The sequence below is a fragment of the Phaseolus vulgaris genome, chromosome 8, assembly GCF_051622355.1.
Source record: "Phaseolus vulgaris cultivar YP4 chromosome 8, ASM5162235v1, whole genome shotgun sequence".
Lineage (NCBI taxonomy): Eukaryota > Viridiplantae > Streptophyta > Magnoliopsida > Fabales > Fabaceae > Phaseolus > Phaseolus vulgaris.
Window position 1 is genome coordinate 13,383,542 of NC_143505.1, and position 16,017 is coordinate 13,399,558.

General features: G+C 32.3%; 1 protein-coding gene across 4 annotated transcripts; it reads right to left on the reverse strand.

The window, feature by feature from the left end:
• Positions 1-703: 703 nt before the first annotated feature.
• On the reverse strand, positions 704-8,379 carry LOC137823881 (tropinone reductase homolog At5g06060). 4 transcript variants are annotated; one of them, XM_090293733.1, is made up of 6 exons: positions 8,188-8,379; positions 8,006-8,098; positions 7,480-7,765; positions 1,435-1,651; positions 1,226-1,338; positions 704-1,020 (listed from the first exon to the last, which is right to left on the reverse strand). In XM_090293733.1, exons 4-6 carry the CDS (start codon positions 1,580-1,582, stop codon positions 850-852), a joined length of 432 nt encoding a protein of 143 aa, XP_090149859.1. In that variant the 5' UTR covers positions 1,583-1,651; positions 7,480-7,765; positions 8,006-8,098; positions 8,188-8,379; the 3' UTR covers positions 704-849. The 4 variants fall into 4 exon arrangements, with proteins under 4 accessions (XP_090149859.1, XP_068485292.1, XP_090149857.1 ...); XM_068629191.2 differs by having other exon boundaries at positions 7,558-7,765; positions 7,838-8,098; positions 8,188-8,316; XM_090293731.1 differs by having other exon boundaries at positions 7,558-7,765; positions 8,188-8,309.
• Positions 8,380-16,017: the final 7,638 nt, after the last annotated feature.

Genomic DNA, 16,017 nt, shown 5'->3' on the forward strand with positions numbered 1-16,017 from the left:
CCCAGGCCCGTTCGATCGACATTGGCCCGGGCCCGTTTTGATCAACATCTGCCTGTGCCCGCTTGACTTGACATCAGCCCGGGCCTGTTTGGATCGACATAGGTCCAGGCCTGCTCGACTCGACTTTGGCTCGAAATGACTTAGCTTGACTTTGACCCATACCGACTCAATTCGACTTGGGCCCGGATGACTCAGCTTGACGTGGACTTGGGCCGACTTTGCTCAACCTGTGCCCGAATTGTCTTGGCTCAACTTGAATCGGGCCAAGTCAAAATCTAACCCAAAATGCAATTTGGATAATCCAAAAATGTATCCAATCTATATCCAATCCATATCCAATTAAATGGATTGGATTTAAAATCCAAAAATATGGATTTGGATTTGAGATAAATCCATTTAAATGGATCAAAACTAATATGGATTTGGATAATTATGGATTGGATTTTGTAATTTGGATATTTTGCCCACCCTTAATTACTGTATACATCTGAGTGCCAAATACCCTCTTTATTGACTTGAGCGTCGGAGTGCTTTCTGCAGGTACCTCCCCTGTTTGGCATTCACCCAAGACTGAGGACCGAAGGAGTAGCGCGAAGACCAGAAGGACCACAGTAAAGCTTTAGCAACCTTCCCTAACAAGAATAGAAAGAAACCAAATAAAGCAATTTTGTTCGAAATTAACATAAAAATGAAAAAAAAAAAGTTTTTCAGAAATATAACAACCCTTGAAATATGGTGCTTTTAAACAAGCAATACTAATAAGTAGTTCCCAGTTCAGACAAACCTAGTTGGTCCAGAGATTTTTGTTCTGGGAATTATTTATTTAATTTTATTTTGGTTGCAAAAAAATTAAATAATGGAACCCCCATCCACTGTTATGATTTGCCCGGTGATGTATGAAGCAGCTGGAAGGCAAAGGAAAGCAACCATTCCTGATATGTCCTTAGGTTCTCCTATGCGACCAGCGGGTGATTCAGTCACCACAGCCTCCACCACATTCTTATTCACATCAGCACATTCCTATCACAACAACAATACATATATAGAGATTTTGAGTTTGCATTTTAATAAATTTTTCATTAATATCATTTCTCATAATTTTTTATAAACTTTCTCAGTTTTTCTATCAGTTTTCTAATCTTTCCACTGATTCATTTGAAGACAAATTTTGTTATTTATTTAAACTGATTCACTGATATTTTAACAACAAACAATACATGCATACCATGAGAGCATCCAAAAGGTCAGTCTTCACAGCACCAGGCGCCACAGTATTTGCACGAATATTATCCTTTGCCCACTCCAAAGCTACGTTCTTAGTGAATTGATTCAAAGCTCCTGAATGAAGTGATATAAGCATTCTGATTATCTTCTGCAACTCCAATTTATGATGGTACCTTCTAATCATAGGGATATAAAGATATGGAAACGTACCTTTAGAGGCTGCATAAGCAGAACAAAGAGGAAAAGCTTTGAGACCTGCAACAGATGATATGAATACTATGTTGCCGTACCCAGATGCTTTCAGAAGTGGGTGTGCTAGTTGACATAGGTTGAAACATGACTCAAAATTTGTACCCATTAATGTTGTTACATCTTCTCCGGTATAATCTAAGAGGCTCTTGGTTGAAGCTGTTCCGGCGTTGTTTACCTGTACAAAACATTTCGCCAAATCAACTCTAGTCATCTAACCATATATATAATGTAACATAAGAAATGATAATTATCATTTTATAAATTGGTTTTGTAGAGTTAAAATTAAATTTAAACTTATTTGTAGAGTTAAATTAAAAAGGTTTATTAAGTTTATTGTCTCATTTATTATCAAATTATCTACTAATATTTAATTTTATGTTCAAAATATATATCCCAAGTTTACAAACTCAGTTTATAAAGATGAGTTAAGTGTAAATTCCCTTTATAATAAGAATTTGATTTGATTCTCTTGTTATCACTATGTTTAGTTGCCTTCTACCAGACTATACGATCTGAACTTTGAACATAGAATTTTTTAGAACTTATGCTACACAATAATTGTTACTTCTCAAATAAACTGTTGTCGTGTTATATATTATGCTGACACACTTCTTGAATAACTAGTTAAAGAGAATATCATCCAAGCTACATAAATTATCAGACTACAAGGGAGTTAGTAATGTTGTAAAATCATATCAACATATGAGTAGATATTGCAAAACGAAAAACAGAGTGTGATTTTGCAAAACAAAAATAGAGTATGTGTGTTTTCGATGTCGTTGGAGGAGATTTTGGAAGTGCAATAGAGACTGGATCTGCACCGAGATTTTCACACTCGTTGTCCACTTCACCTAGGATCGTGGTCGCACGATCGGGAGGACACTGTCTGGTCCTTCACAAGTTGTAGAATGTCATTTTGGTTATGCACTCGTACTGCCTGGTCTTTCGGAATTTTTAAAACGTTGTAATTGAGATGTTGAAACGGAAGCACGTGGGTCTAGAAGTTGCAACAAATTTTGTTGTTCCTCTCTGTATATAAAGAGAGCTCCATCTGCTTCAGAATCATCATCTTTCACTCACGCTCTCTTCTTCATCTTCTTCAACCCACTCACCCCGTGCACATTTTCTTCCTCTAACTTTTTCACCTTTTTCTCTCTGTCTCTCTTCATTTACTATTTTATTTTATTATAAATATTTTTTTGGGTTTATTGGGTTTTTACTCTTTTAAGAGTAACTTGCTAGTTTTGATTTTTGGAAATTTCTGAGAAGTTCTTGTTGTATCCTGGGGAACTTGTGCAATACACCGTAAATAAGTCTTTATGGACAGCGATCACTCACGCTTCGGGAAATCAATTTTGTTCATGTTTAAAGCCTCATTTACTACAATCGTAAGGACTTATGGCTGACAATGCGAACAAAAACAACAACTCTGCTCTAGAAACGTCAAACGCTATTTTCGCAATGCAAACCATTTATGCAAAACCATTTCCGGATGTCTCGAAAATTGAAGTCTTCATCGGTCAGAAATTTTGAAGTTGGCAAGAGCGCGTGTCCACCCTATTGGACATGTACAAAGTTTCTTTTGCACTTATAACTTCTAAACCCGACTCAAGCACGTCTGCGAAACAAATTGACGATTGCATCCATGCAAATAAGGTATGTCGTCACACCTTAATCAGTTTGTTATCTAATGTTCTATTCAATGTCTATGCTTCTTACAAGGAAGCAAAAGATATTTGGGATTCCCTTATCCTCAAATACACTATCGAAGACATCGTTAGACAAAGGTTTGTGATCGGAAACTACTACCACTGGGAGATGATCGAAGGCAAAGATATAAAAATCCTGATAAATGAATACCACAAGGTGCTTGAAGATATCAAAGCTGAAAGCATAGCCCTGCCGGATGAATTCATGTCCAAACTCTTGATCGAAAAGCTTCTACAATCTTGGATTGATTACAAAAAACAACTAAAGCATAGACACAAACATATGTTACTATCAGATTTGATCACCCACATCATCATTGAAGACACAAACAGGAAGGAGTGCGCTACTGCAAAGGTCAAAACTTTGTCTACCAAAACAAACGTGGTAAAAGACAAACCAACTCCAAAAAGGTACGAGAAAAAAATCTGATCACAAAAAGAAATATAATAACAAATTCTCTTGTCCCAATGGAACTAACCCCACTTTCAAGAAAAATGGTAACTGCTTTGTCTATGGAAAGCCATGTCATCATGCACCTCAATGCAGACATAGGGCCAAAAACGACTATCCTCCTAAGGCAAATCTAGCTAAAGGAGAAGATACCATTGTGGCAGTCATTTCACAAGTAAATCTTGTGACAAATGTGAGCAAATGGGTGGTAGACTCTAGGGCTACCAAACACATCTGTGCAAACAAAAAATGTGTTTACCTCCTACACAAGTGTGGGGGATGGAGAAGAACAAGTTTATCTCGGTGACTCCTGGACAATTCATGTCCTAGGAAAAGTAAAATTTATTCTGAAGCTCACATCTAGTAAAACTCTGGCTTTGAGTGATGTGCTACATGTGCCATCAATTAGAGTTAATTTGATCTCTGTGGCATTGCTAAGTAAAGTTGGGGTTAAAGTGTCATTTGAATCTGACAAGATTGTTATGTCAAAAAATAATGTTATTGTGGGGAAGGGATATTGTGATCAAGGTCTTTTTGTATTGAACATTTCTAAAGTTATGAATGAATCTGAATCTTTTACTTATTTTGTTGATTCGTATGATATATGACATGCTAGATTAGGACATGTGAATTATTCGTATGTTATGAAATTGAAACGACTAGGATTAATCAACATGCATGATAAACAAAATAGTAAATGTGATATATGTGTAGAATCTAAAATAAAGACAAAAACATTTCATTTTGTAGACTGTCAAATTGAACTCCTTGGTTCATACCGATCTTGTAGATTTAAAACAAACCACGTCTAGAGGTGGTAAAAATTATTTTGTAACATTTATAGATGATTTTTCTAGATACACCAAAGTGTATTTAATTAAACATAAGGATGAAACTTTTTGACATGTTCTTAACTTATAATGCGGAAGTAGAAAATCAATTGAATAAGAAAATTAAAAGAATTAGATCAGATAAAGGTGATGAATATGTTTTATTTAATGATTATTGTGTTAAAGAAGGTATTATTCATGAAGTAACCCCACCGTATTCACATGAATCTAATGGAGTAGCTAAAAAGAAAAATAAAACTCTTAAAGAAATGATGAATGTCATGCTTATTAGTTCTAATGATCCTGATAATTTGTGAGGTGAATCTCTGCTTACCGTGTGTTTTTTGCAAAATAGGATACCACATAAGAAAACTGGTAAAACACCGTATGAGTTGTGGAAATGTTATCAACCTAATCTAAAATACCTAAGAGTGCGGGGGTGTTTAGCTAAAGTGATGTTACCTGGTCCTAAGAAAAGGAAAATAGGCTCTAAAACATTTGATTGCATGTTCTTAAGATATGCGGAACATATTGTTTCCTATAGGTTCCTTGTTCTTAATAGTGATATAATTGAACGTAACACTATATTAGAGACAAAAAATATGTTGAGTTCTTTGAACATATATTTCCTCTAAAGAGTAGTGGTACATTTGAACAACCTATAGATAGTGCTAGTGATGTCATGAGTGAGGATGTTAGGAGAAGTAAAAGACAAAGAAAGGAAACCTCATTTGGATATGACTTTTACATTTATCTAGTTGAAAAATGATCCAATAAGTTTTTTAGAAGCTACTAGTGTTCCTGATGTTAAACATTGGGATAAGGTCATTAAAACTGAGCTTGATTCAATTAAGAAAAATAAGATGTGGACCTTAGTAGATATGCCTAAAGGAGTAAAATCCATTGGTTGTAAGTGGATCTTTAAGAAGAAGTATCATCCTGATGAATCCATAGAGAAATATAAGGCAATATTAGTTTCTAAAGGTTTTACTAAAAAACATAACATAGATTATTTTGATACTTTTGCCCCTGCTACTAGGATTTCCTCTATCCGTGTGGTGCTAGCCCTAACATCTATCCATAAGTTAGTAATTCACCAAATGGATGTTAAAACAACCTTTTTGAATGGTGAATTAGAAGAGAAAATTTATATGACTCAACCTGAAGGATGTGTAGTTCCAGGTCAAAAGGGAAAAGTATGTAAACTTTTAAAATCTCTGTATGGTTTGAAACAAGCACCAAAATAATGGCATGAAAAAATTGATAATTTTTTACTTTGTGAGATTTTTCTACCAATGATGCTAATAAATGTGTGTTTTCTAGATCTGAAAATGGTGAATGTGTCATTATATGTTTGTATGTGGATGACATGCTAATTTTTGGTACATGCAATGATATTATTTTAAAACAAAATTGTTTCTTGGATCTAAGTTTGAGATGAAAGACATGGGTGAAGCAAGTGTGATTCTAGGAGTTAAAATTATAAGGAAGGGAGATATTGTATTACTATCCCAAGAAAAATACACTGAGAAACTTCTTAAGAAGTTTGGTTACTATGACTTTAAGTCAATGAGCACCCCTTATGATGCTAACTCTAAATTAAAGAAGAATAGAGGAGAATCTATTTCTCAAACTCAGTATGCCCAGATAATTGGGAGCTTATTGTATTTAACGAGCTTTTCTAGACCAGATATTGCTTATGTAGTAGGTAGACTGAGTAGGTACACTAAATGTCCTAGTTAAGATCATTGGGATGTACTTGCGAGACCATGAAATACTTGATAGGTACAATGGATTATGCTATTGAATATAATGGATTTCTCGCTATGCTAGAAGGGTACATTGATGTTTAACAAAATCCACTCGTGATTATGTATTTATACTTGGGGTGGTGCAGTTAGATGGAGATCAACTAGACAAACTATTATTGCAAGATTAATAATGAAATCTTAATTTGTTAATGAAATTAAAAGCTACCACGTTAACTGAATCGAATTCCTCACAAGTAGTTTAGTTACATAGTCCACTGCTTTAAAATTTGATGGAAGTAATTTTAGCATAATTATATTTTTAATGTAAAAAATTATAATTATAATTTTAAAGTGTTAAATTGATGTAATTAAATTTAAACAAATTTTATTGTCATGTAAGATTTTATCTACAAATTTCTGAAGTATAACTTTGAAGAAACGTTTCTGATAATCTCAAGAGTCTCTCTTAAAAATATTCTATTACAATGAATATTCAACCTATTACAATGAATATATATTCTCTTACTTTTCTAAGTTAACGATCAACTTGTTTTTTAAGTTACCAGTCATGAGTTAATTTGCATAGGACGGTGATAAGTTGACAAAAAAACAGTAAAGAAACATTAACAATCTAATAAATTAATGTTTTAATTATAGTAATTTATTTTTTATTTAAAATATGATTATATTATTATAATAGGTTATGAAGTGGATGTGATTTATTTTGCTGGTGTCAAAGTAATTTTTTCAATTAAATAATAAGTATTTAAATTAAAATCAAATATATTTTAAGTACTTTAATAAATAATTTTTAGTAAAAATTATTTTAAAAATACAGAAATTTAAAACTTAATTAAGTTTTATATTTGATTGAGAATATTAAGTTATAAAATAATTTTTCTTTATTAAACTTTTAAAAAGATTAAACCATGTGTGTAAGTTTAAGTCAATTTTACATGAACGACTAGTAAGAAGATGAGATTACAAATCATTTATATATTGTAATTTATTTGGTCTGATCGAAATTTCCAACATACCTTTTTACATCTAGAATTAATCATATATTGTGTAAAAACAAAAATATTTAAGGTAGTACAGTAAAGATCATATATTTCTAACAAATCTTATCAGAAAATAAACTTTTTTATATACTTAGTAAATGAATTTAACTGATACTCTGTGTTATATAATCATTTTATAATTAAGATTTGCACCCGGGTTATGTATCTCCAACAAATAGGCTAAGAGTGGTCGAGTCTTACCAGAATGTTAAGCTTGCTTCAGAATGTTTGTTTGGAGGGAGGGGAGAAAAAAGCTTATGATGAGTGGTTGAATCTTACTAGAATGTTAAGCTTGCCCTGAAAGACGGAGGAAACAGTTTCCATGAGTGTTTGGCATTGGTGGCGATGTAAGACATCACAGACTGAACCAGTGACGTTGAAGCCCTTCTTTTTCCACTCTTCTAAACACCTATTAATATCTTCTTCCTTTCGTGAACATACATGAATGCTTGCTCCAAATTCTGCCAATTCCTCCACGATGGCATGCCTAATCAAGAATAAACAAGAGAAAGTAAAGAACTGAAGAAAAGGAAATATGTTCGTAAAGTATGTTACCAACCCAATCCCTCTGGTGCCTCCTGTCACAAGAGCTGTCATGCCATCGAGTGACCATCTCTTGTCCTTCATGCTGCTCAACTTTGGTTCCCCCATTTTTGTTTCTAATCCAACACTTCCACAAAATGGAAAATAGATGTGTTGTGAAGCACAGAGAAAAGCTCAAAGATACCTCTTTATATATGCATGTTCAAGTTCTGCAGCACTTTGTGGTTGTCAGTGATTTTAAGCTTATCGCCATATACAACTAATCAGCCACAACTACCTGTTCGTATGTCAATAAATTTTAATAAACTGAAATTTTATGAATTTTACAATTAAACTTAGACTTTCAATTTTATGAATTTTACTTACGCTGAAAATTAAAATTAAACTGAAATTCTGGGACGTTATTTGTTAGCCTTTTCCCTGAACGGGCTTATATCCATTAAATGTTGGGATGTGATATATGGTGAGTAATGAAGTGGAATTGGTGCAGGGAGTGGTGAGAAATCAAGTGTTACTGATATATGGTGTATCAAGGGGAATTACTGCATGATTTTCTTTGTTTGGTCTCATTAAGCTTCAGATTGTATTTGTTTTTATGTGATTGATTTTGTGTGGTGGAGCTTGGATGGGATTACACGCGATAGAGAGGGCTTCTGTGATAGAGTCTGACGTGATGTTTTCTTTTGGATTTGCTTTTTATGGTCTACCTGTCAAAATTCCTAGTCTATTGTCTTGCATGTAAGTCTTTAAACCATCTTATTTGCACTTTGAGTTGGCTGTCACGATATTTTTATATTCTAGATTTAGTAGGAAATTATAGGAATGATACAATAATAATGAATTATGAATCAAATCATGAGAGAAACTTCTAATCTAAATTTTAGAGATTTTGTTTCCATTTTCTGAATTTTACTTACACTGAAAATTAAACTTAAGGTGAATTTGTGGGAGTTTATTTGTTAGCCTTTTCCCCAATGACCTTAGATCCATTGAATGTTGGGATGTGATATATGATGAGTAGTCAACTGGCATTGGTGCAGGGATTGGGTGTTGTTTTCTGATACAGTCTCACGTCATGTTTTCTTTTGGATTTTCTTTTTAGCATATACTTGTATTATAATAAAAATATATTATAAGTCTATTATTTGGATTTATCATTAAATAAATATATTTTTCAGAGAAGAATGAGAAAATTATTTTATTTTTTTTTCAGTTGGTCAACTATCTTCTTTCACTACTCAATGATGCAATTTTACTTTGTTTAGAACATCTATGGCTCCTTTTTTTCTTTATTAACTTTTTCTTTCTTTTTTTATGTTTTTGGTAGGGATAACACCAACAAAATGTGTTAAAGTAAGTATTTACTATTCGGTGTAATTAATGCGCTATAATGACATACATTTTCTCAAAACTTGTAATTATTTATATAATTATTATAGACCCATTATTATTATTGGGTCAGATTAACATCAGGATCATAATTAAGAACAAATTATTATTACTTAATATTTATCCACTGCTTAGATTTCTTAATCTCTTTCTAAATTTTGATGTGTTTGGATATGTCGGCCGATATGAACCGAATACCGAAACCTCTAAAATTCGTCCGACCCAAACCGATACATAAATGGTATAATAAAAATGAGTATATTTTGATTTACATTTTATTTGTCAATTTTGAGGATGTAAAATGGTTTTTTATGAGGTTAAAACTAAGGATGGTTATCTCCGATCCAAATCTAAATATTTGGATTAAATTTTAAATTTATATTTTTTTATAAATATAGTTTGGATTTTTATAAATTTAAATTCAAATATTTAAATTAGATTTTAAATTCAAATTCATATCGTTAATAAAAATAATTTGGATTTTTATAAATTTATTTAATATAAATTCATATTTTTATAAAAAAATAGACTTTAAATTTATATTTGTATTTAAAAAAATAACATAATATTAATATAATAATATGTAAAAGTAGTTAACATTATATAAATATTAAAGAAATATAATAAAATTTTGGCAGATCCTAGTGAGATGGAGGAGAGTGTCAATGATATTGGGGCGAAAATTGTCCGCACTACTAGAAACCAGGGAGACTACCTAAGGAGAATGGTAAATCCAGGAAAACTGCTAAGGCAGTTCTATCTGCAATGAAGGTCTCCTATTTCTTTTTGGAATGTTAGAGGACTGGCAAACCACAAAACTGTGGAGATGTTGTTTAATTTACTTAAACTGCATAAATTTGTCCTTGTTTTTCTTGTTGAACCTATGATGTCGTACACTAATTCTTTAGATGTTCTTTTTAAATCTATTAATCTGTATTTGGTTGCTACGTCTCCTATCGTTAATAAAGCTTCGAAGCTTTGGTGTTTGCCAGTTCCAAATCTTGTCCAAAAAATTTTGGTCAATGATCAGTTGTTTTTTGTAACTTGCCTTCTGCATGATAAATGTTTTAGCTTTGCAGGTGTTTATGGTGCTAACACATACTTGGTTAGACGAATTTTGTGGAGGGATCTTAGTTTCTTCACAGGATCTTGGTGTATTTTGGAAGATTTTAATGTTGTACTCTTGGTTGATGACTGCAAATGGGGGTGACTCCTAATTAGGTTTCTTGTAATGAATTCCTTGATTGGATTAATACTAGTGATCTTACTTGTATGTCTTTTACTGGACCTTGTTATACTTTGTGTAATGGGAGGAGAGGGTTACACATATATAATTCATAGAAAACTGGATAGGGCTTTATGTAATAGAGTGTGCCAAAATAAATGAGATTCTTATACTTATCAGGTTCTTGTTGAAAATTGTTCTAACCACTCCCCTATTCTTGCTAGTTTTGCTAGTAATTGTTTAAGCATGGTTAGCAATTTTTGTTTCTTTTTCCATGTGGCTTTAGAATATTTCATGTATGAAGCTTATTCATGATTCTTAGGCTAATATGGTTGTTGGTTGTCCTATGTTTATTTTTCAACATAAGTTAAAAATGTTGAAAATTGAGCTCCGAGTCTAGAATAAAAATTCTTTCGATAATGTCACTACAAAAAAATGTGTATAATGCGACAGTTATTTTCGCAAAAACTGGCGTTTTTAACTGCCGCATTATACGTTTGTCTCGGTACCGCATACCGCCAGAATTCTTGCCGCCACAAAGTTTAATGTGACGGTCAATTGAGAACCGTTGTAGAAGACACCATATTATGCATTGTATAAAGTGGCAGTTTTAAGCGTGTAATTGGCGTCAGTTATAAATGTAGTAATTTTAAAACTGGGTAAATAAATTCTAACGTAAATAGTGGCAGTTTAAACCGCCACTTAATACAGTATAGTATGACATTTATAATATACTTTATAACTGTCATAATATGAATATTAAATATTTAATTTTATTTTTAATATTTATAATAATTTATTTAATTCTATTTTATAATTTGATTTCATAATATTATTTAATTTCATTTTATAATTAAATTTCATAATATAATTAAATTGTAACATAAACTAATTTCATAATATAATTAAAATTGCTAAACATAATAATCAAAAGATGACTTCATTTATTCATTGATAACAAAGTTAATAATGTCAAACTAATCCAAACAACAAGTAAATTAAATTGTCAAAATATAAATTCTTTCACTTTCTAAACATATTACAACTAAACTCTAAATCCTAATCTGTCTTATTGCCTCCACTTGATCCCATAATATTCTGACTTGATGATGCAGCACCACTTCCAACATTCGGTGCCTGGAATAAATTAAAATATGCTTAGAGTTAATTAATAATTTTTGAAAAATAAATGAAAACAATATTATATTATGAAATTCAAGGTATAATATAAGAGAAAAAATTATATGAAGGCAATAAAATTAAATTAAGACAACTAATAAAAATTCACAACTATAAATAATTATAATTTTAGGATTTACCTTTAGATTCATGAGAACTGCAACTGTCTAAATAATAAAACAATAACCAAATTAATAGATCAATAATATAGATATTTAAATAGAAAGAGTTTGAACATCACACTTTTAACACCACACTTTTAATTTTGTTCCTGAAACTAAATCTTGTATGCCATGGAAGAAACAATTAATGTATCAAATCATGATTCAACTCTTAAAATACTTTATGAATAATAAATTGTAATATTCACCAATGACATAAAATTAGCAATGTTAATAGTTTTAGAGTAGGAATTAAAAAAGAAGCTAAAAAGAGGAAACATGTGAAAGGCAAGGGCTGTTGGATGGTTGATCGATCATGACTTCCTCTGGCTCTGTCATATCCACTATTGCATAATACTTATTTAAAAAACATTAGTAGACATTGAGACGTGCATTTATGTAACAATCAAGTCAACACAGAGTTTATTACTATGACTTAACTCATGTCATTTTGTTAAACAGAGTATCCATTATTTAGTACTGGCTTAACTTAAAAAGAGAGAAAAAAGAGTGAGAATACACATTCATTCTTCCTTAAGGGATGCTTGAATTATATTTTCCTCTCCTAATTTTAAGAAGTACACTCCCTTTTCCCATGATATAAATTGTGTCACACTTTAGTACATCTTAATGTAAATGAACTTCTTAGTAAATAAATTAATTAGATAATTGTTTCCTTTGAATTATAATCTGGATATTGAACTATAAAATGGTAAATAAAAGAATTACCTTCCAGTTAACAAGTTGGAATAATCTAAAGGATAAAAACAACTTTTCTAGAGTAATTTTTTTATTTAAATATAGATTTATGGCATATAATAAGCAAGCCATATTAAACATAATGCAGTTTGTTGGACTTTAAGAAACTTCGTATGTATATAGTGGTTCAAAAGGAAAATGAAACTATTTATTTTTAAAATAAAACAGATTAGACACATATATATAAAACAAGTAAAAATCTGCCAAATACTCAAACAAAACAGAGTATTATTCCAAGATATTTGTTTATGAAAATCAAACTCCATGTTGAGGAAAAAAACAAAAAAATATGCATACCTAAAATTACAATCTACATACGTATAATAAAGATATATTTTACCTGCGCGCACTGAATCATCCCAAAGGTCTTCCTTAAGCAGGCTGGAATGATACATATCCAACCTCACCTTCAATTTTTCACACGGCCACCATAACACACAGGATCATGCTCTAACAAACACAAGATAAAAATTTGGAAATCGAAACAATTACACTAAAGCCACTAAAGCAGAGAACAATCAGTACTAATTAGTAACTAACTACTTTTTTTTAACAGACAATCATCCCAAATTCTCTTAAATCAATCCCAGAAATTCACACAAATAATAAATCACTCTTACCAAATAACGCATTAGAGATTAAAATAAGAATGACAATTTTTGAGGAAAGAATCACACCATTTACCTCAAGTTCAACAACACAAAATGACTATAACCTCAAATCTACAAAACACACGAGCTCATTCAACTCCCAATACGATCCAAGTGGTTTCTTTATCACACTGATAAACAACTTACAGTCTTCTTGTAGCACAAATTAAGTTTCCGGTGGACCCCTTCTGCAGTACTTGATAAGATTACTCGGCACCCCTATTTTTTTCATCCAGCTCAACTATTCTAATCTTCAAAACCCACTGCATCTTTGAAGAAAACACCACTCTACTTAACTACACACAGCTATGTAAGCGTTTTTATTACTATAATAATATTAATTATAATCTTCAGCAAAAACAACATTCAACATCGATGCAATAAACTTGATAGTGAAATTGTAGAGCGTAGCATTCAACATCCACAAAAAAAGAGAGAGAAAAATAGATCGATAGACGAATCGTGTACTTGGACCTGGCGAAATCGTAGAGTTTTTTGGTGCTGGAGAAAATCATAACTCTGACTTCGAGAACGTGATCCTCCTTATCACGATCTTTCGTCTCCCCATACCATACCTTAACAATCAAATCCTTTCGATTTAGAAAAGCACACGCTGTAAAACTGATCCACAAACAAAACTTCAATTATACGAAGTAGAAAAAAAAATAAAAAGCAAAAATCAAAACAACGCAGTTGCGAAAGAGAAAATAGAAGAGGCTTGGATCCACATGCAATGGTGACGAAGGAAGACCAATTAAGTAACTAACTACTTAACAAGTTAGTAAGCAATGATAACAAAAACATGTTTAATTCAAGAGAAAACATGGTATTTACCTGTAAGTTGCGTTTAATTAAATTAATAGATTGGGCTACAGCGGCGAAATGATTCTTCTAATCATCATCGTTTTCGTCCAGAATCTTCCAATTACCGGCCATAAATTTTTGGATTGTGAGCCCATCAGAGGTTGAAGGCTTAGTGGCGGCGCCTTAGAGACCCAAAAGCGAATTTGGAGAAGCATCGTTAGGGTTTACTATGTGAAGATGCAGGTGATGGCTAGGTTAAACAAAGAAGAAATTTGGAGATTGGAAAAGACAAAGAAATAAAGGATTTTGGGAATATGTTTTTAAAGGATTTTCGAATTTGGGAGAATCAGGGGATGAAGATGAGAGTAGGGTTATGGGAAATCAAATATTTGAGGAAGTGTGGGAAATGTAGGAAGCGAACGAGTGACTTGCAGAGATGATGGAGAGTGGAGAGTGAAACAAGAGCGAGAAAACGGGTTTGTTTCAAAAAACTCCACCTCGAACAAAGTCAACGGTGGATGTGGCAGAGAGAAATGGTGAGTGGTGGAGAGAAGATGGTGGATGTGGTAGAGAGAAGAGAGAAGGAAGAGAGAAGAAAGGAGGCAGAGAGCAGTAGGGAGAAGACAGTGAGTAGCAGAGAGAAGAAGAGAGGGTTTCGAAAAGAAGAGGGAGTTAAAAGGTTTTAGGGAATAAATTTGGGAATTATTAGGAGGGAACGAAAAACGGGGGAATATTTTATTTCAGAAGCTAACTATGGCGGTTCTAAATGCCACATTTCGAAGGAACATTATGGCGTCTACGAAACTGTCGTATTATACAGCTAATTGTGGCAGTTTTTAATAACCTCCATATTATAACCGCCACCACATACACATTTTTTTGTAGTGTGTTCACAATGTAGTGCTTCTTAAGTAGGGTCTCCTCCTTGGTATTCAACAAACTTTAGAGATTGCTAGTTTATCTGATATTGATGGGCTTATCTATGAAGAAAAGATTGTTAAGGAGGAGCTTGATCATGCTCTTCACTGTCAATATTTGTTTTGGAAAGAAATGACTAGGATGCTCTGGTTTAAAGATAGGGAAAAAATACTTTTTTTTTCCATGTTGTGGTTAAAAGGATAAATAATTCTAGTGAGATTCATTGTCTACGGATTGATAATGAGGTTATTGAGGATCCTCAACTCATTGAGGATTATATTTATGATTTTTATAAAAACCTTTACGTTGAGTCTGTTTCTAATGATCAGGATACAGGTAATATGGAAGATTTTATTGTTAGAATGTATGGCTTTAAACTAGAGGGGGGGGGGGGTGAATGGGTTAAAGAGGGTTTTCGCAAACTTTTTAGTCTAGAATGAAATTCCTTTGAAAAAACTTGATTCAGAATTCAGTTTGCCAAAAACACAAAGCAATTTAGCACAACACCAGAAAAACAATCAATTGTTTCGCAGAAACAATCGGTTGTTTATACCAGTTAAATAATATAAACTGAAATTAAAGAGTTCAAGGGATAGAGAGATTGCACACACAATTTATACTGGTTCACTCTTAAACCAAGAGCTACATCCAGTCTTCCCAAAAACCACTGGGGAATGCACTAAGCAATCAAACCTAGATTACTTACAAACACCACCAAAGAAGTGACCTTCATCCCCTAAAGACTCACACTTCCTTTGGCTCAGCACATACACCACCAAGAATGTTAATCTTGACAACCTCAAGAACACACAACACTTCTCAGCCTTACACAACAGAGTTTACACAAAGTACAAAAGGTTTACACTTGTTACAGAATGATCTGAAATCAATACAAGATGAAAATCCTATTCCACACTCTCTTTATCAAAGCAATCTTCAACTCTTCAAAAGCAAAATCAGTGAGAAAACTCAAATATGTTTTTCTATGATTAAATCTTTTCTTGTTTGTTACAAAAGCTTAACAAACTATTTATTGCTTTCAAAGACTGGTCAAAGCATTTAAAACTGGAGCGTATTCAGTTATAAAATCATTTAAAGCTTAGTCAAAGCA